Source organism: Odocoileus virginianus, chromosome 4 (genome assembly GCF_023699985.2).
Source record: "Odocoileus virginianus isolate 20LAN1187 ecotype Illinois chromosome 4, Ovbor_1.2, whole genome shotgun sequence".
Taxonomy (NCBI): Eukaryota; Metazoa; Chordata; class Mammalia; order Artiodactyla; family Cervidae; genus Odocoileus; species Odocoileus virginianus.
This window is the reverse complement of record NC_069677.1, coordinates 24,172,518-24,192,963: the sequence shown is the minus strand read 5'-3', so window position 1 is coordinate 24,192,963 and position 20,446 is coordinate 24,172,518. Positions and strand designations below refer to the sequence as shown.

The window sequence follows — 20,446 nt, the reverse complement described above, 5'->3', positions numbered from 1 at the left end:
GCAGGGCCATGGTGTGACGTGGCTCCACTCCCTCCATGGCCACCTGGGCTCATTGGAAATGAAATTTCTAAAAGGAAATTTTTTGAAACGACTTATTAAAAATAGATTACTGCTGGTATGTGCTGTTAATTTTTGTGCATTTTTTCCCAATCTTGTATTTTTTTTTCATTCCCTCATCTGATGTCTGGGAACTCAGGAATATTACTGAACAGAAGCAGTGATAATATGCATTCTCTCCTTATTTCTGATTTAAAACGGGATGTTGGGCAAGGAAATGGCAACCTACTCCAGTATTCTTGCCTGGAAAAGTCCATGGACAGAGGAGCCTGGCAGGCTGCAGTCCATGGGGTTACATGACTGAGCATGTGTGCTTGAGGGTGGAGGGAGATGGGTTGGTAGCAAAAAGAGGATGTGTCTAACATTTTATATTAAATACGGTGTTTATTTTAGGATTCTAATAGGTGATTTTTATTAAACTAAGAAAGTTCAGTTACCAGTTTGGGTTACAGTGTTTTGTATTGTTTTTATTTTTGTCAAAAATGGGTGCTGCATTTTATTACTTTTTCTGCATTTATTAAGATGATTACATTTTCCCCCTTTGATCTGTTAATATGTTATTTTTGCCTTTCTTTTTTCTTCCTCCTGAGGAAGTTTAATTCTAATTTATTACTCTTTTCAAAGACTAATGTAGGATTTTTTAAACCTCACTGCTGTTTCTTTTTATGATATTCTTTTCTGTATTTATTTTCTTTTTTCTTAGTTTAACTGAGATTTCTTTTTTACTTATTAGAAACTCTTGGTTTATTAATTTTTATTAAGATCCCACAAGCTAATTTATAGTGTTTTCATTGTCATGTTGTTCTAAATATTTTATGAATAATTACACTTATCAACTTCTGGTGTATATTATTACTATTTATGTATACATGTGAGTTTTTGTTCAGTGGATATACATAATTCAGGTGCATAACAAGTTTTTTTTAATATAAATTTATTTATTTTAATTGGAGGCTAATTACTTTACAATATTGTATTGGTTTTGCCATACATTGACTTGAATCCGCCACAGGTGTACAGTGTTCCCCATCCTGAACCCTCCTCCCGCCTCCCTCCCCATCCCATCCCTCTGGGTCATCCCAGTGCACCAGCCCCAAGCACCCTGTATCATGCATGGAACCTGGACTGGCAATTCGTTTCACATATGATAATATGTATCTTTCAGTGCCATTCTCCCAAATCATCCCACCCTCGCCCTCTCCCACAGAGTCCAAAAGACTGTTCTATACATCTGTGTCTTTCTGCTGTCTCGCATACAGGGTTATCGTTACCATCTTTTTAAATTCCATATATATGTGTTATTATACTGTATTGGTGTTTTTCTTTCTGACTTACTTCACTTTGTATAATAGGCTCCAGTTTCATCCACCTCATTAGAACTGATTCAAATGTATTCTTTTTAATGGCGGAGTAATACTCCATTGTATATATATACCACAGCTTTCTTATCCATTTGTCTGCTGATAGATATCTAGGTTGCTTCCATGTCCTGGCTATTATAAACAGTGCTGCGATGAACACTGGGGTACACGTGTCCCTTTCAGTTCTGGTTTCCTCAATGTGTATGCCCAGCAGTGGGATTGCTGGGTCATATGGCAGTTGTATTTCCAGTTTTTTAAGGAATCTCCACACTGTTCTCCATAGTGGCTGTACTAGTATGCATTCCCACCAACAGTGTAAGAGGGTTCCCTTTTCTCCACACCCTCTCCAGCATTTATTGCTTGTAGACTTTGGGTAGCAGCCATTCTGACTGGCGTGAAATGGTACCTCATTGTGATTTTGATTTGCATTTCTCTGATAATGAGTGATGTTGAGCATCTTTTCATGTGTTTGTTAGCCATCTGTATGTCTTCTTTGGAGAAATGTCTGTTTAGATCTTTGGCCCACTTTTTGATTGGGTCATTTATTTTTCTGGAGTTGAGCTGGAGGAGTTGCTTGTATATTTTTGAGATTAATTCTTTGTCCGTTGCTTCATGTGCTATTATTTTCTCCCATTCTGAAGGCTGTCTTTTCACCTTGCTTATAGTTTCCTTTTTTGTGCAAAAGCTTTTAAGTTTAATTAGGTCCCATTTATTTATTTTTGCTTTTATTTCCAATATTCTGGGAGATGGGTCATAGAGAATCCTGCTGTGGTTTATGTCAGAGAATGTTTTGCCTATGTTCTCCTCTAGGAGTTTTATAGTTTCTGGTCTTACATTTAGATCTTCAATCCATTTTGAGTTTATTTTTGTGTGTGGTGTTAGAAAGTGTTCTAGTTTCATTCTTTTACAAGTGGTTGACCAGTTTTCCCAGCACCACTTGTTAAAGAGATTGTCTTTTCTCCATTGTATATTCTTGCCTCCTTTGTCAAAGATAAGGTGTCCATAGGTGCATGGATTTATCTCTGGGCTTTCTATTTTGTTCCATTGATCTATATTTCTGTCTTTGTGCCAGTACCATACTGTCTTGATGACTGTGGCTTTGTAGTAGAGCCTAAAGTCAGGCAGGTTGATTCCTCCAGTTCCATTCTTCTTTTTCAAGATTGCTTTGGCTATTCGAGGTTTTTTGTATTTCCATACAAATTGTAAAATTATTTGTTCTAGCTCTGTGAAGAATACTGTTGGTAGCTTGATAGGGATTGCATTGAATCTATAGATTGCTTTGGGTAGTATACTCATTTTCACTATATTGATTCTTCTGATCCATGAACATGGTATATTTCTCCAACTATTTGTGTCCTCTTTGATTTCTTTCACCAGTGTTTTATAGTTTTCTATATATAGGTCTTTTGTTTCTTTAGGTAGATATATTCCTAAGTATTTTATTCTTTTTGTTGCAATGGTGAATGGAATTGTTTCCTTAATTTCTCTTTCTCTTTTCTCATTATTAGTGTATAGGAATGTAAGGGATTTCTGTGTGTTGGTTTTATATTCTGCAACTTTACTATATTCATTGATTAGCTCTAGTAATTTTCTGGTGGAGTCTTTAGGGTTTTCTATGTAGAGGATCAAGTCATCTGCAAACAGTGAGAGTTTTACTTCTTCTTTTCAATCTGGATTCCTTTTATTTCTTTTTCTGCTCTGATTGCTGTGGCCAACACTTCCAAAACTATGTTGAATAGTAGTGGTGAGAGTGGGCATCCTTGTCTTGTTCCTGACTTTAGGGGAAATGCTTTCAATTTTTCACCATTGAGGATAATGTTTGCTGTGGGTTTGTCATATATAGCTTTTATGTTGAGGTATGTTCCCTCTATTCCTGCTTTCTGGAGAGTTTTTATCATAAATGGATGTTGAATTTTGTCAAAGGCTTTCTCTGCATCTATTGAAATAATCATATGGTTTTTATTTTTCAATTTGTAAATATCATGTATTACATTGATTGATTTGCGGATATTGAAGAATCCTTGCATTCTTGGGATAAAGCCCACTTGGTCATGATGTATGATCTTTTTAATATGTTGTTGGATTCTGTTTGCTAGAATTTTGTTAAGGATTTTTGCATCTATGTTCATCAGTGACATTGGCCTGTAGTTTTCTTTTTTTGTGGCAGCTTTGTCAGGTTTTGGTATTAGGGTGATGGTGCCCTCATAGAATGAGTTTGGAAGTTTACCTTCCTCTGCAATTTTCTGGAAGAGTTTGAGTAGGATAGGTGTTAGCTCTTCTCTAAAGTTTTGGTAGAATTTAGCTGTGAAGCTGTCTGGTCCTGGGCTTTTGTTTGCTGGAAGATTTCTGATTATACAGTTTCAATTTCCAAGCTTGTGATGGGTCTGTTAAGATTTTCTATTTCTTCCTGATTCAGTTTTGGAAAGTTATACTTTTCTAAGAATTTGTCCATTTCTTCCAAGTTGTCCATTTTATTGGCATATAGTTGCTGATAGTAGTCTCTTATGTTCCTTTGTATTTCAGTGTTGTCTTTTGTGATCTATCCATTTTCATTTCTAATTTTATTGATTTGATTCTTCTCCCTTTGTTTCTTGATGAGTCTGGCTAATTGTTTGTCAATTTTATTTATCTTCTCAAAGAACCAGCTTTTGGCTTTGTTGATTTTTGCTGTGGTCTCTTTTGTTTCTTTTGCATTTATTTCTGCCCTAATTTTTTTAAATTTTTTTTTTCATTTATTTTTATTAGTTGGAGGCTAATTACTTTACAATATTGTAGTGGTTTTTGTCATACATTGACCTGAATCAGCCATGTGATTCACATGTGAACACATCAGAACATGTGTTCCCCATCCCGTTTCCCCCTCCCACCTCCCTCTCCACCCAATCCCTCTGGGTCTTCCCAGTGCACCAGGCCCAAGCACTTGTCTCATGCATCCAACCTGGACTGGCGATCTGTTTCACCCTAGATAATATACATGTTTCGATGCTGTTCTCTCGAAACATCCCACCCTCGCCTTCTCCCACAGAGTCCACAAGTCTGTTCTGTACATCTGTGTCTCTTTTTCTGTTTTGCATATAGGGTTATCATTACCATCTTTCTAAATTCCACATATATGTGTTAGTATACTGTATTGGTCTTTATCTTTCTGGCTTACTTCACTCTGTATAATGGGCTCCAGTTTCATCCATCTCATTAGAACTGATTCAAATGCATTCTTTTTAATGGCTGAGTAATATTCCATGGTGTATATGTACCACAGCTTCCTCATCCATTCATCTGCTAATGGGCATCTAGGTTGCTTCCATGTCCTGGCTATTATAAACAGTGTTGCAATGAACATTGGGGTGCACGTGTCTCTTTCAGATCTGGTTTCCTCGATGTGTATGCCCAGGAGTGGGATTGCTGGGTCATATGGCAGTTCTATTTCCAGTTTTTTAAGGAATCTCCACACTGTTCTCCATAACGGCTGTACTAGTTTGCATTCCCACCAACAGTGTAAGAGGGTTCCCTTTTCTCCACACCCTCTCCAGCATTTATTGCTTGTAGACTTTTGGATAGCAGCCATCCTCACTGGTGTGTAATGATACCTCATTGTGGTTTCAATTTGCATTTCTCTGATAATGAGTGATGTTGAGCATCTTTTCATGTGTTTGTTAGCCATCTGTATGTCTTCTTTGGAGAAATGTCTGTTTAGTTGTTTGACCCATTTTTTGATTGGGTCATTTATTTTTCTGGAATTGAGCTGGAGGAGTTGCTTGTATATTTTTTAGATTAATCCTTTGTTGCTTCGTTTGCTATTGTTTTCTCCCAATCTGAGGTATTTCTGCCCTAATTTTTAAGATTTTTTTCCTTCTACTGACCCTAGGGTTCTTCATTTCTTCCTTTTCTAGTTGATTTAAGTGTTCAGTTCAGTTGCTCAGGTGTGTCCGACTCTTTGCGACCCCATGAATCGCAGCACACCAGGCCTCCCTATCCATCACCAACTCCTGGAGTTTACTCAAACTCATGTCCATCGAGTCGGTCGTGCCATCCAGCCATCTCATCCTCTGTCGTCCCCTTCTCCTCCTGCCCCCGATCCCTCCCAGCATCAGGGCCTCTTCCAGTGATTTACCTCTTCGCATGAGGTGGCCGAAGTATTGGAGTTTCAGCTTCAGCATCAGTCCTTCCAATGAACACCCAGAACTGATCTCCTTTAGGATGGACTGGTTGGATCTCCTTGCAGTCCAAGGGACTCTCAAGAGTCTTCTCCAACACTACAGTTCAAAAGCATCAATTCTTCGGCACTCAGCTTTCTTCACAGTCCAACTCTCACATCCATACATGACCACTGGAAAAGCCATAGCCTTGACTAGATGGACCTTTGTTGGCAAAGTAATGTCTCTACTTTTTAATATGCTATCTAGGTTGGTCATAACTTTCCTTCCAAGGATTAAGCGTCTTAATTTCATGGCTGCAATCACCATCTGCAGTGATTTTGGAGCCCCCAAAAATAAAATCAGCCACTGTTTCCACTGTCTCCCCATCTATTTCCCTTGAAGTGATGGGACCAGATGCCATGATCTTAGTTTTCTGAATGTTGAACTTTAAGGCAACTTTTTCACTCTCCTCTTTCACTTTCATCAAGAGGCTGTTTAGTTCCTCTTCACTTTCTGCTGTAAAAGGGTAGTGTCATCTGCATATCTGAGGTTATTGCTATGTCTCCTGGCAGTCTTGATTCCAGCTTGTGCTTCATCCAGCCCAGCATTTCTCATGATGTACTCTGCATATAAGTTAAATAAGCAGGGTGACAATATAGAGCCTTGACGTACTCCTTTTCCTATTTGGAACCAGTGTGTTGTTCCATGTCCGGTTCTAACTGTTGCTTCCTGACCTGCATACAGGTTTCTCTAGAGGCAGGTCAGGTGGTCTGGTATTTAGAGTTAGTTTGTTTATTTGACTTTTTTCTTGTTTCTTGAGATAAGCCTGTATTGCTATGAACCTTCCCCTTAGCACTGCTTTTACACTGTCCCACAGGTTTTGGGTTGTTGTGTTTTCATTTTTATTTGTTTCTATGCATATTTTGATTTCTTTTTCTATTTCTCCTGTGATTTGTTGGTTATTCAGCAGCATATTGTTCAGCCTCCATATGTTGGAATTTTTAATAGTTTTTCTCCTGTAATTGAGATCTAATCTTACTGCATTGTGGTCAGAAAAGATGTTTGGAATGATTTCAGTTTTTTTGAATTTACCAAGGCTAGATTTATGGCCTGGGGTATGATCTGTCCTGGAGAAGGTTTCATGTGCACTTGAGAAAAAGACGAAATTCATTGTTTGGGGGTGAAATGTCTTATAGATATCAATTAGGTCTAACTGATCTATTGTATCATTTAAAGTTTGTGTTTCCTTGTTAATTTTTGGTTTAGTTGATCTATCCACAGGTATGAGTGGGGTCTTAAAGTCTCCCACTATTATTGTGTTATTGTTAATTTCCCCTTTCATACTTGTTAGCATTTGTCTTGCATATTGTGGTTCTATGTTGGGTGCATATATATTTATAATTGTTATTTCTTCTTCTTGGATTGATCCTTTGATCATTATGTAGTGTCCTTGTTTGTCTCTTTTCACAGCCTTTGTTTTAAAATCTCTTTCATCTGGTATTATGAGTATTGTTACTCCTGCTTTCTTTTGGTCCCTATTTGCATGGAATATCTTTTTCCAGCGCTTCACTTTTCAGTCTGGATGTGTCCTTTGTTTCGAAGTGGGTCTCTTGTAGACAACATATATAGGGGTCTTGTTTTTGTATCCATTCAGCCAGTCTTTGTCTTTTGGTTGGGGCATTCAACCCATTTACATGTAAGGTAATTACTGATAAGTATGATCCCATTGCCATTTACTTTATTGTTTTGGGTTCGAGTTTATACATCCTTTCTGTGTTTCATGTCTAGAGAAGATCCTTTAGCATTTGTTGGAGAGGTGGTTTGGTGGTTCTGAATTCTCTCAGCTTTTGCTTGTCTGTAAAGCTTTTGAATTCTCCTTCATATCTGAATGAGATCCTTGCTGGATACAGTAATCGGGGCTGTAGGTTATTTTCTTTCATCACTTTAAGTATGTCCTGCCATTCCCTCTTGGCCTGAAGAGTTTCTGTTGAAAGATCAGCTGTTATCCTTATGGGAATCCCCTTGTGTGTTATTTGTTGTTTTTCCCTTGCTGCTTTTAGTATTTGTTCTTTGTGTTTGATCTTTGTTAATTTGATTAATATGTGTCTTGGGGTGTTTTACCTTGGGTTTATCCTGTTTGGGACTCTCTGGGTTTCTTGGACTTGGGTGATTATTTCCTTCCCCATTTTAGGGAAGTTTTCAACTATTATCTCCTCAAGTATTTTCTCATGGTCTTTCTTTTTGTCTTCTTCTTCTGGGACTCCTATGATTCGAATGTTGAGGCATTTAACATTGTCCCAGAGGTCTCTGAGATTGTCCTCATTTCTTTTAATGTGTTTTCTTTTTTTCTGTTTCATTTATTTCTACCATTCTATCTTCTACCTCACTTATTCTATCTTCTGCCTCTGTTATTCTACTGTTGGTTCCCTCCAAAGTGTTTTTGATCTCACTTACTGCATTATAAGTCATTATATATTGACTCTTTTTTATTTCTTCTAGATCCTTGTTAAACCTTCTTGCATCTTCTCAATCCTTGTCTCCAGGCTGTTTATCTGTAACTCCATTTTGTTGTCAAGATTTTGGATCATTTTTGCTATCATTATTTGGAACTCCTTATCAGGTAGATTCCCTCTCTCTCTCTTCCTCTTTGGTTTGGTTTGGTGGGCATTCATCCTGTTCCTTTACCTGCTGAGTAGTTCTCTGCCTTTTCATCTTGTTTAGATTGCTGTGTTTGGGTGGCCTTTCCGTATCCTGGCAGTTTGTGGTTCCTCTTTATTGTGGAGTTTCCTCATTGTGGGTTGGGTTGGACGGGTGGCTTGTCAAGGTTTCTTGGTTAGGGAAGCTTGTGTCCTGTTCTGGTGGGTGGAGCTGCAGTTCTTCTCTCTGGAGTTCAATGAAGTGTCCACTAATGAGTTTTGAGATGTCAGTGGGTTTGGTGTGACTTTGGGCAGCCTGTATATTGAAGCTCAGGGCTATATGTTCCCGTGTTGCTGGAGAATTTGTGTGGTATGTCTTGCTCTGGAACTTGTTGGCCTTTGGGTGGTGCTTGGTTTCACTGTAGGTATGGAGGCATTTGATGAGCTCCTGTCGATTAATGTTCCCTGAAGTCAGGAGTTCTCTGGTGTTCTCAGGATTTGGACTTAAGCCTCATGGCTCTGGTTTTCAATCTTATTCTTACAGTAGCCTCAAGACTTCTCCATCTCCTTTCGAAGACAGTGGGCTGCTTTTCTGGGTACCTCGTGTCCTCTGCTAGCATTCAGAAGTTTTTTGTGGAATTTAAGCGTTCAAATGTTCTTTTGATGAATTTGTGGAGGAGAAAGTGGTCTCCCTGTCCTATTCCTCCACCATCTTAGGACCTCAGACCAGCAGACTTCCAGAAGATACTCTGAGTGATGTCAACTTCCTTTCAGGTGTCTTCACTCTGTTCTCTCAGTAACTGCAGCCTCCTTTGTCAAGCAACAGTTAACCCCAGCGCTCTGCTCCCACCTTAAGAAAAATGGTCAAGTCTACATAACAACTTTTTAAATAAGTGAAAAGAGAATGAGTGACTTTGGTTCACTTGTAGTCCCAAATGGGCCACTCTAAGACTAGAAAAACAAATATTTGCATGTTATGCTGTAGAGTATCAGTAATAAACTGTTTAGCCTATGAATTCATTGTTTATTATCATGGAACTTTTTCATCCTTAATAGGATCTTTTGACTCCACAAACAAGATTTTTCAACAATAACTTTATCTTTTTTTCTTTGCTAGATTACCCAGAAGTATCAACTTTGTGAAGTCACTGCTTATCTATTAGAAAAGAAAGGAGATATTCATGGTGCCTTCTTAATAATGCTAAAGGTAACATTTTACTCTGTTTGCTTTGTCATATTTCTGTCTAGCCCTCTATCCATTTATCAATTTATTTTTTTTTCTTGAGATAAAACTGACATATAACACTGTGTAAGTTTTCATCAATCAATTTCTTATGTTTCAGAGTAAGTTGCAGACAGCAGTACATTTTTATCCCTAGATATTTTTATCATGCATGTCTTTAACTTGAGTTAATCTTTCTTTGTATTTTTTTTAAGGTAAAATTTACATCCAACAAAATCCTCCAGTTTTAAATGTATCATTTAATGAGTCCTAACCAGTGCATGCACTTGTTTAACTCCAGTGCCTAACAAGATAAAAGAACGTTACCCTCAGCCCAGAAAGTTCCTTCACAGTCAGTTCCCACTTCTGTCCCCTCAGAACAACTTGAATTTTTTTCTCTGTGGATTAGTTTTGCCCTTTTTGTTCATTCATACTAATGGAATCATCCCATAGATACTCTTGTATAATTCTTCTTCCATTTGGCATGATGTTTTTAAGATTTTTCTCTGTTATTGAATGTATCCGTTCCTTTTACTGTTGAGTAGTATTTAATTGTATGACTACATCACAGTTTATCCATTCTCCTGTTGATTGACACCTGAGCTATCTCTAGTGTTTTGCTATTATAATTAAAGTTGCTATGACTGCTCCTGTACAAAAATGTTTTCCTTTCCCTGGGGTCAATACTGGGGAATGGAATTGGTGCCTCGCAAGATAGGTAGAGGTTTAGTTTTATAAGAAATTAGCAGACCTCTTTCCAAAATGGCTGTAGCATTTTATGTTCCACCAATAATGTATGAGAGTTCTGATTGCTCTACATTCCAACAGCAGTTGTTGTTATATCAGTTTTTTAAAAGAATTATTTTAATTGTTATAAAATTTACCGTTTCAGCAGCATTAATTATATGCACATTGCTATGTAACCTCGCCACCATCCATCTCTTTTTCAACTTCCCAAATTCATTAGACCAGTTCCTCTTCCCTGCCTGCTAGCCCCTGGCAACTACCATTCTACTTTAGATTCTGGGAATTTGATCACTAGGTACCTCACATAAAAGGAATAAAATAGTATTTGTCCTTTTGTGTCTAGCTTATTACAGTTTGCATAATGTGTTCAAGATTTATTCATATTGTAGCACATGTCAGAATTTCATTCATCTTTAAAGGCTGAATAATATTCCATTTTATATATATACTGCATTTTGTTTTTCCATTCATTCAACAATAGACACTTGTGTTGCTTCCACATTTTGATTGTTGTTAATATTGCTGCTGTAAACTTGGGTGTACTAATATCTTCTTGAGTCCTTGCTTTCAGTGGGATTGCTGAATATATACCAGAAGTGGGATTGCTGAATCAAATGGCAATTCTATCTTTAATTTTTAAAGAACTGCCATACTGTTTTTCTATAGCAACTATACCATTTTACATCCTCACCAGCAGTGCACCAAAGTTTCAATTTCTCTTCACCAACGCTTGTTATTTTTTATTTTCTTGGTAATAGTCATCCTAATGTGTGTGATTATATATCCATTTTTTAAACATTGTCATCTAGCTAGGAATAGATCAGGGATGTCCTATTTATATTTTAAAAAATAGTTCACATTAGCTTCTAGTTTTTTTCTAGCCATGTACTTGTGAAACAGGCCAGGAACAATATTCCACAGAGAATTTGTATAGGCTCTTAATCCCTTTTAATCTCTAGGTTACTCTTTCATCTCTTTTTTTCCTTGCAATTTATTTGTTGATGATACCATGAACCCAATTTTAAAGGATAAGTAAATATTCTTGGCATGGATGGAAAGTGGAGAAGTGGGAGATCTTTGCAGGGAAAAAGATGATCGTTTGCAAAATGCAGAGGAATACAAACTGCTAGGAGATGAGCCAGTAGCTTTACTAGGGCTCAGCTATCAGTGTATAAATAGGCAGTTCGGGCTGGAAACAAAGACTCAATCCAGATTTGGAAAGATTTTATAGGACATACTAAAGAATTAGGGCTGATTGTCTTTTCACCCAGGATCAACTAAAGGTTTTTAAACAAGGAACTGATGTGATGTTGTTTCATAAAGACTGTTCTGTTGACTGTAGGAGGATCTGTGGGATGCAGAGGAGGAGGATGTAAAACTGGAAGCAGAGAGCACTTGGGAGGCTATTGCGACAGTGAATCAGGAGGGCTTGAGTGGGTGTGATGGTGCTGGTGAAGTGAAAAAAGAAGGTGGATTTAAGAACTTATTGATCATTTGAATTTGGTATGGAGTGAATGAGAGGGAGCAGTTAATGATGATTCTGATTTTTAGCTTAACATTAGCCTATAAAGGACCTCAAGGAAAGGAGCAAATTTGGGGTAGAAGGGATGTATTAAGGTTGACTTCAGTCTATATTAAAAAGCCTTTGGAATATCAATTAAGGGTGTCTGAGGATCTAGAATTCAGTGGAGTAGTGGATGCTACAACTGCATATATAGAAGATGTCACACCCAAGGCTGTGCCCTATGCTGTGGTGATAGACTTGTCATGTCCTTTATTATTTGCGCCCATCCTTTTTTCTCATAATTGAGTGTGAATTTTATTCTCTTATCCAAAGCATGGATTAATCCCCATTACTATGCCTAAAGAATGTCAGTGATGACTATGTGGTGGTACAACAGAAGCAAAAGTGGGTCAGAATAAGTGATATTTGATATTTTGGGTCACTTCCAGTACTACTAGCTATGCTTTCTCTATACACAGATGTTCTCTGAACGACAGAGATCGTTCTTAAAAACCTTGTTGTTTCTTGGGTTTTACCTTTAAAACATGTTAATTCAGGTGTTGGTGGATTAGAAATATAAAGTTTTCCTTTTACCTCCTAGAGACTACAAAGCAAACTTCAAGAGATAACACATCAAGATGAAAGTAAGTTCTTGAGTGTAGTTTGCAATTTTTTTCCTATGGACCCCATGTTTTAAAATGTATTAAATGAAAAACTACATTTATTAGTTAATAATTACATTGATCTGTATATTACTGTTTATCATTGATCCAAATTTTGACTTGTTTTTAAGGCTCATAATAGGAAGTAAATATAAACCATTGTGGTTTTGTGATGCTAATTGTCAGTAGCAAAAGTCATTTTCATTATACAGAAAATTAGATATTCTTCACTGGTATTAACTAATTTTTGGCTATACTTTTGTTTTCATGTTTTGATTATTATAAATGAGATACATAACTAACATTTTAAAAATTACTGTAATGTGTTGAACACAAAAGCAATGCTTCTAATCAGTAAGTAATAGCCAGTATTTCTGTTTTGAACTTACATGATTTTAGCAGAAAGCAGTAAAACTTGAAGTTTAGAATCTTGAATGACTTTGTCACAGATAGATATGTAATTTTTATTATATTCCTTGATACTAAAAAATTATTTGTTTTGTAAAAGTGTGGTAAAATAAGTGCCTCATAAAATTCACTGTTTTAACCATTTTTAAGTGTACAGTTCATTGGCAATAAGTACATTCACATTGCTGTACAATCATCACCAGCATCCATCTCTAGAACCTTTTCACCTTGCCAAACTGAAATTCCGTGCCCATCAGTTACTCCTTATTCCCTCCTCTCCACTCAGCCCCTGGTAACCACCATTCTGCTTTCTGACTGATGAATTTGATTACTCTGGGATAGGTATCTCATATAAGTAGATCAAGTAGTAATTGTCCTTTTGTGTCTAGCTTATTACATTTAGCATAATGTCTCCAAGATTTATCTATGTTGTAGCACATGCAGAATTTCACTCATTTCTAAGGCTGAATAATACTCTTGTTTTATGTATATGCTACGTTTTGTTTTCCCATTCATTTGTCAACGGGCACTTGGATTGCCTCTACTTTTTTACTGTTGTGAACAGTGCTGCTGTGAACATGCGTATACAGATATCTCTTTGAGTCCTTGTTTTCACTTCTTCTGGATATATATTGCTGGATATATGGATTGCTAAGCTAAATGGTGAAACTCCAGGGCTTTGGCCACCTCATGCGAAAAGTTGACTCATTGGAAAAGACCCTGATGCTGGGAGGGATTGGGGGCAGGAGGAGAAGGGGACATCAGAGGATGAGATGGCTGGATGGCATCACCGACTCAATGGGCGTGAGTTTGAGTAAACTCTGGGAGTTGGTGATGGACAGGGAGGCCTGGCGTGCTGCAATTCATGGGGTTGCAAAGAGTCAGACACGACTGAGCAACTGAACTGAACTGAAGCTAAATGGTGGTTCTGTTTTTAATTTTTTGAGGAACCACCATGCCATTTTCCATAATGGCAATATCATTTTACACTGTCACCAGCAATGCCCAGGAGTTTCAAATTCTCCACATATTAACTAAACACTTGTTATTTTCTGTTTTCTTGTTAGTAGCCACCCTATTGGGTGTGAGATAGCATCTCCTCGTGGTTTTGATTTGCATTTGTGTAATGATTGGTGATGTTGAGCATTTTTTTCTTGTACTTAATTGGCCATTTTCTATATTTTCTCTGGTGAAATGTCTGTCCAGATCTTTTGCCCACTTTTGAATTGGATTATTCATGTTCCTATTCCTTAATGTTTTCAAAACAGCCCTCCCAAAGTTCAGAGAATCACTGGATAGGTGATTTTTAGATTGTTTTACCTTTTTAACTCAGTAACACATTTCTTGAATTCCTTTGCCCACACAGCCCTCTAAACACCTTTACCCTAACTCCCCATAGAGTATTTGTTCTTATAACTTCCATAAACAGTTGACTTTTCTTTATGTAGTTCAACTAAGCATTTAGTTTTGGTTTTTGTGCTGTCAGTAAGTGTTCAATTTGACTGCTAGATTTGTTGCATTTATGGTATTTTTCTTCTTCAATTTTCTGTTATGAAAATAATTTTTGCAGACACTACATGAAAGATTATGGTAAAACTAAGAAGAATGTTTCCCCAAATCACTACAGTGATTTGCAGGTGATATGTCTAGGGAAGCCAGTTCTTTGAATTCCAACGAGGATAAATTTCTCAGTAATAGTCTCATAACTACCATCTACTGTCAGATTCAATTTTGACAGTGTGCATTGGTGGTATAGTGTAAGCAGAGCTGCCTTCCAGTTTTGACAGTGTGCTTAAGAATTTTGAGGATTTGGTAATTGCACAACAGTGAGCTAGTTCCTGTGGGTTACACACAGATGGCTAAAACAGTCCTCATCCAAAGAGCTAAGTCACTTGAAGGAGATAGATATGTTAAAAAAAAAAAAAAAAACAACAACCTTCCAATGCAGGTAGAGTCAAATACTGTAGTAGAGATACAGTGAGAGTGACCAAGGATTGTGGACAATTGGGGAACTATCTGTAACTGAGTTTCTTTTGTAGAAGATGCAAACTTGGAAGTAATCATGACTGGAATAATGAGTAGGAATTTGAAAGACAAAAGCAAGGAAAAGAGCTTCTGGGTTGAGGAGAACATGAATATGAAAGTGCCTGACTAGTAACCTTGGGAAATAATCTGGTGGAAAGCACCAAGGGTGGAAAGCTGCCCCAGAATGTTTACTGGGTTTATTTAGGGTCAGAGGTTTATTGACATTCTGTTTGTAAAAATTAGAAGTCTTTGATAATGTTCATGGATGAGACTCACGTTTAGGACTTGTGCTTAAGAGAACTATTGTTGTTTAGCCACTCAGTCGTGTCTGACTCTTTAGCAACCTCATGGACGGTCACCCGCCAGGCTCCTCTGGGATTTCCCAGGCAAGAATACTGGAGCAAGTTGCCATTTCCTTCTCCAGGGGCTCTTCCTGACCTCCAGTCAAACTCATGTCTCCTGCATTGGCAGGCGAATTCTTTACCACTTAAACACCAGGGAAACCTAAGAGAACTGTAGTGGCAGTATAAAAGGGAATGAGGAAGCCAAGATTTCTAAGTCAAAAGCCAAGTTATAGTGCAAACGAGGTGATGAAGGGCTCCATCAGGTAAAAGCCATGGATATATGGGAGCGTGGATATGGAATTAACAAAATTAACTATTTATTTGAATGTATGGATGAAAGCATTGAAGATGATGAAGATTTATGAACTGGCTGACTTAAAGGTCATGGTTCTGTCAGTTGGGAAATGTAAGGGTTTGGAGCATATTTGAAGTGAGAGAACTGGGCTAGGTTTTGCACATATGAAGTTCAAAGTGATTGCAGGACGTCCATGTAGAAATGGATGCCTAGAGCCTGGTGAGAATTCAGCCTGCAGATTATGAAAGGAATAAGGGCTGGCGGTGTATATTTGAAGGTTATCAGCAAGGACATAGGAGATAAAACCAGAAGAGTGGCTGAAGTTATTGAAAAAGAAGAGAAAAGTGCCTGAAATAGTATCTTGAAGAAATATGTACATTAAAGAAATGGAGAACTGTAAAAAATATTTCTACTAACAAATCCACAAACAAATAATTAGGGATTTTTCCATAGCTAAAGTACATTATAATGCTAAGTATTAATATGATGTGCTTTCTATGTCCTAGGAATGTCAAACATTTATATAGAAAGCTGTTGCAAACAATTATCTGCTTTTTAATCTATTAAACCTCAGTATCAGGTCTTATACATGATTATATCATTGACACCTAAAAATATGCAGAGAAAAAAATGTTTCATTGTTTTACAGAAGCTTTGACATTATCAGTATTATATCCTTGAGTGATGTTAACAATTTTTCTGACTCTAGATACCAAAGAGAACCCCTCATTGAAGGATGTTGAAGAGACCATGGTAGAGACGATTGCTCTCTGCCAGAGAAATTCACATAATTTGAACCAACAGCAGAGAGAGGTAGGAGAATGACTCCAAAGCCTTTTAAAAGTCTGTTCTGGTCTGAAACTAGAAATTAATTCTATTTCCACTGCCCTCTCAGCTACTTGAATTCTATGCAACTGGATTTTAATCACCATTCAGTGTTCCCAGGAGTATATGACTCCTGAAGTTATTATGGGAAGGGCCTGTCTGCTTTGTTCTCACAAAAAGCTTTATATTCTTAGATTTGGCTATGCTGCAAAACTTAGGTTTATGAATACTAGATGTCCTTGTTCTCTTTGGACAGAGATTTTGTGTATTCCGTGTAGTGGTACTATGGATGTGTCATCCATTTATCATCTCTTTTATTCCCTGTGGATTAAGTGAGTATGAAGAACTGGAAGAAAAGCCTCAAGGGACACAGAGAAAGCTGGAAACGGTCAAAAGGCTACCATACAGCACTTCTCAACCTTGGCTGCGCATAAGTCACCTGGGGAGCTTTGAAAACTCCCAGACGGTACCCACGATCAATTAAATTTAAGTCTCTGGGACTGGACCCCCATCATCAGTGTGGTTCTCTTTGTTTGTTTGTTTTTCTGTTAGGAGGAGAAGGGAAGACTGGCTTTATTACTTTGCCAGGCACAAGGAGAACATAGTAGGCTAGTGCCTCAAAAACTGTACCCCCCTCCCTAGTGAACGTCTTAAAGCTTCCCACTTGATTCCACTGTTGCAGCCAAGGTTGGAACCACATCTGTAACAGATTCCAGACTGCAAAAAGGGAGTGTGCAAAGCTGAAGGAGAAGGTATAGTTGAGCACCTGGTGTGGCTTGGAGTTACAGCAGTGAAGCAGAAACAGAGGGGGTGAGATGCAACTTGACAGCTAAGACTGTAGCAGTTTTAAGAAGTAAAGTTAGCAGTATGATGTGGCATAACTCTGCCTGCCCTTCCAGTCTCTGGCCTCTGACTTAATACCACCTGGCCTCCTTCCACTGCCTGGGCTTCTGAAATGGGAAAGAGGGTAAATTTTTCATAGACAGTTTGCCATAAGTGTTACAGTGAAAATAGTAAACTTTTGTGTTTTCTGTTCTTATGAGATGGGTAAATTTCTCCTTTACTTTTTTGTCAAGCCCTTTTTTAAGGTTATAAATTTTGACACCCTTTAGAATATAAATTGTGTATGACAAACTCATTTACATAATGGATGTGGGTTTTTTATTAAAAAACTTTTTTGAGTGAAATGATACATACCCAATATTTTTGTAATCCTGCAAGACAAAAAGTTATACAGAAGGACATTTTTTGTATCCTATATCTATCATATCACTCAGAAATAACCATCATTATCATTTCGTGAATATCACTATAGATATTTTTTTTATCTGCCTAGGTTTACATAATTTTAGAAAAATTGGATCAAAAATGTTTTCTTTAAAAATACAGTATTTAATCTCATTTAGAAAACCTGTGTAAAACTGAGAAATTTCTGAATTTCAAATAAATAGTTCTTTACTAATCTCTTAATAAATCTTTCTAAAGTTTAAAAACTGAATAACTATAATAGTTTGGAGTTATCATTTATAATTACATTTCAGTTTTTATAGTATCTATGATGTGCAGCCAATAAGGAAGTTTATGTGAACCCATACACACTTGCTCCAGCCTCTCTTCTCTATCCCTCTGAATTTTTATTAGTTATGTTATTTTACCTCATTGAGGTTAACAAAACATTCTTTTCTATATCCACAGTTCCCATAGTGTTTAATCTTTATTTAAATGGATTATGAACTTTACACTATTCCTTTTATTTTTCTTTTAAAGTACTTTTTAAAAAAATTTATGTATTTTAATGGCTGCACTGGGTCTTCATTGCTATGTTGCAGGCTTTCTCAAGTTGCAGCGAGTTGGGGCTACTCTTTGTTGTTTTTCTTGGGCTTCTCATTGCAGTAGCTTCTCTTGTTGTGGAGCATAGACCCTAGAGTGCTCTGGCTTCAGTAGTTGTAAGTCATGGGCTCAGTAGTTGCGGCTCACAGTCTCTGGAGTGCAGGCTCAGTAGTTGTGGTGTATGGGCCCAGTTACTCCGTGGCATGTGAGATCTTCCTGGATCAAACTCTGTCCCCCACAGTGGCAGGTAAATTCATTCCTACCCACTACGCTACCAGGGAAGTCCTACCCATTCCTTTTTGCCATGATTTTTCCATTCATGAGTTTTTATTTTATCTTTTGGCTGTCTGTATTGCACATGGTTATATTTTGATAGAAAAGCACAAAAGTAAAATTGTTAAAGCTGTGTTTATATATATTTAATACTAAGCCTTTTTATCTTTCAAACTTTCTGTCTCCTTCCTAATATCTACTTGGTGTTCTTCCTTCTTCTCATGGAAAGTTTAAGGAAAAATGACAATTATGTTTTATAAATAAAACCATTAGGCTCATGTAAGCTGAAATATGTTCAGATTCACATACATTAACAGTAGAATTTGAGCAGGTCAGGAAGCAACAGTTAGAACTGGACATGGAACAACAGACTGGTTCCAAATAGGGAAAGGAGTACGTCAAGGCCGTGTATTGTCACCCTGCTTATTTAGCTTCTATGCAGAGTACATCATGAGAAATGCTGGACTGGATGAAGCACAAGCTGAAATCAAGATTGCCGGGAGAAATATCAGTAACCACAGATATGCAGGTGATACCACCCTTATGGCAGAAAGTGAAGAACTAAAGAGCCTCTTGATGAAAGTGGAAGAGGAGAGTGAAAAAGTTGGCTTAAAACTCAGCCTTCAGAAAACTAAGATCATGGCATCTGGTCCTATCACTTCATGGCAAATAGATGGGGAAACAGTGGAAACAAGTGAGAGACTTTATTTTTTTGGGTTCCAAAATCACTGCAGATGGTGACTACAGCCATGAGATTAAAAGATGCTTGCTCCTTGGAAGAAAAGCTATGACCAACCTAGAGAGCATATTAAAAAGCAGAAATATTACTTTGTCAACAAAAGTCTGTCTAGTCACAGCTATGGTTCTTCTAGTAGTCATGTATAGATGTAAGACTTGGACTATAAAGAAAGCTGAGTGCTGAAGAATTGATGCTTTTGAACTATGGTGTTGAAGATTCTTGAGAGTCCTTTGGACTTCAAGGAGAGCCAACCAATCCATCCTAAAGGATATCAGCCCTGAATATTTATTGGAAGGACTGATGCAGAAGCTGAAGCTCCAGTACTTTGGCCACCTGATGAAAAGAACTGATTCATTTGAAAGATCCTGACACTGGGAAGGATTGAAGATAGGAGGAGAAGGGGACAACAGAGGATGAGATGGTCGGATGGCATCATCGACTCAATGGACATGAGTTTGTGAGTAAACTCTTGGAGTTGCTGATAGACAGGGAGGCCTGGCATGCTGCAAAGAGTCAGACACGACTGGGGTCAGACACGACTGAGCGACTGAACTGAACTGAATCTGAAATATGTCCAGATCCACATATATTGTCCACATATATTAATGGCAGAATTAGATGTTAAATTTCATGCCTCCACAACTCTAGGGATTATTCTGATTATATATGAACTTTTATGTCATAATCATAGACAGAACTAAGGCTTCCTTTGATGTGGTGAAAGGGTGATTTATTCTGGTTTTTTTTTTTTTTTGGTGAAAAATGTATCTGAGCTGGTATCTGAGTCTTCCTCTCTTAGACACACATGCACCTCTCAACACCACTGTCTCCTTGCCCCCACCCTCTGACAACTGGTTTTTGCTTCTTTTTTGAACAACTTTCATAACAACAATAAAAATATTTGAATGTTAGTTTTTATTTAAATACTATTTTTGTGAAAATGCTGAACTGATTGTATGTAATATCACACATTAAGTTTGGGGGATATTCATGGTTGTTTGCCTTTGTTCCCTTTTGTTTTTGTTTTGGAGAGAATGAGAGAGAACAAGAGCTCTGGCCACAGACCCTCAACTAACTAGTAAATTTGAAGTATCCAAAAGCTTGGTAATGAACTATCTGTAATGTCTCTTTCCGAAAGTTTCTTCAGTTAAAGTCAGAGTTCAGGAAGTTGGGTTGTCAGTCCTTTTCCGGGTGGAATCTATACTTATCCTACTTTGTATGTCTGTCTGCCCCAGTGTCCAGTGATTATATATAATAAAGAATATAGCTTTGTTATGCACATAATTCCTTGAAAAGGAAAGTGGTTGATTATGTAACATGACAAAGTAGTTCACGTGCAGTTGTGTTGCTCTCAGGGGTTCATTTCAGTTCAGTTGTTCAGC

General features: G+C 37.5%; 1 protein-coding gene across 7 annotated transcripts in view; it reads left to right on the top strand.

Annotated features, from left to right (window-relative positions):
- VPS8 (VPS8 subunit of CORVET complex) overlaps window positions 1-20,446 on the top strand; it is a 384,233-nt gene that overhangs the window by 280,729 nt on the left and 83,058 nt on the right. For all 7 annotated transcript variants that reach the window (XM_070466284.1, XM_070466287.1, XM_070466286.1 and 4 more), the window contains 3 exons: window positions 9,308-9,397; window positions 12,265-12,307; window positions 16,107-16,210. In XM_070466284.1, coding sequence (XP_070322385.1) covers window positions 9,308-9,397; window positions 12,265-12,307; window positions 16,107-16,210 — 237 coding nt within the window. The remainder of the gene's footprint in view (window positions 1-9,307; window positions 9,398-12,264; window positions 12,308-16,106; window positions 16,211-20,446) is intronic.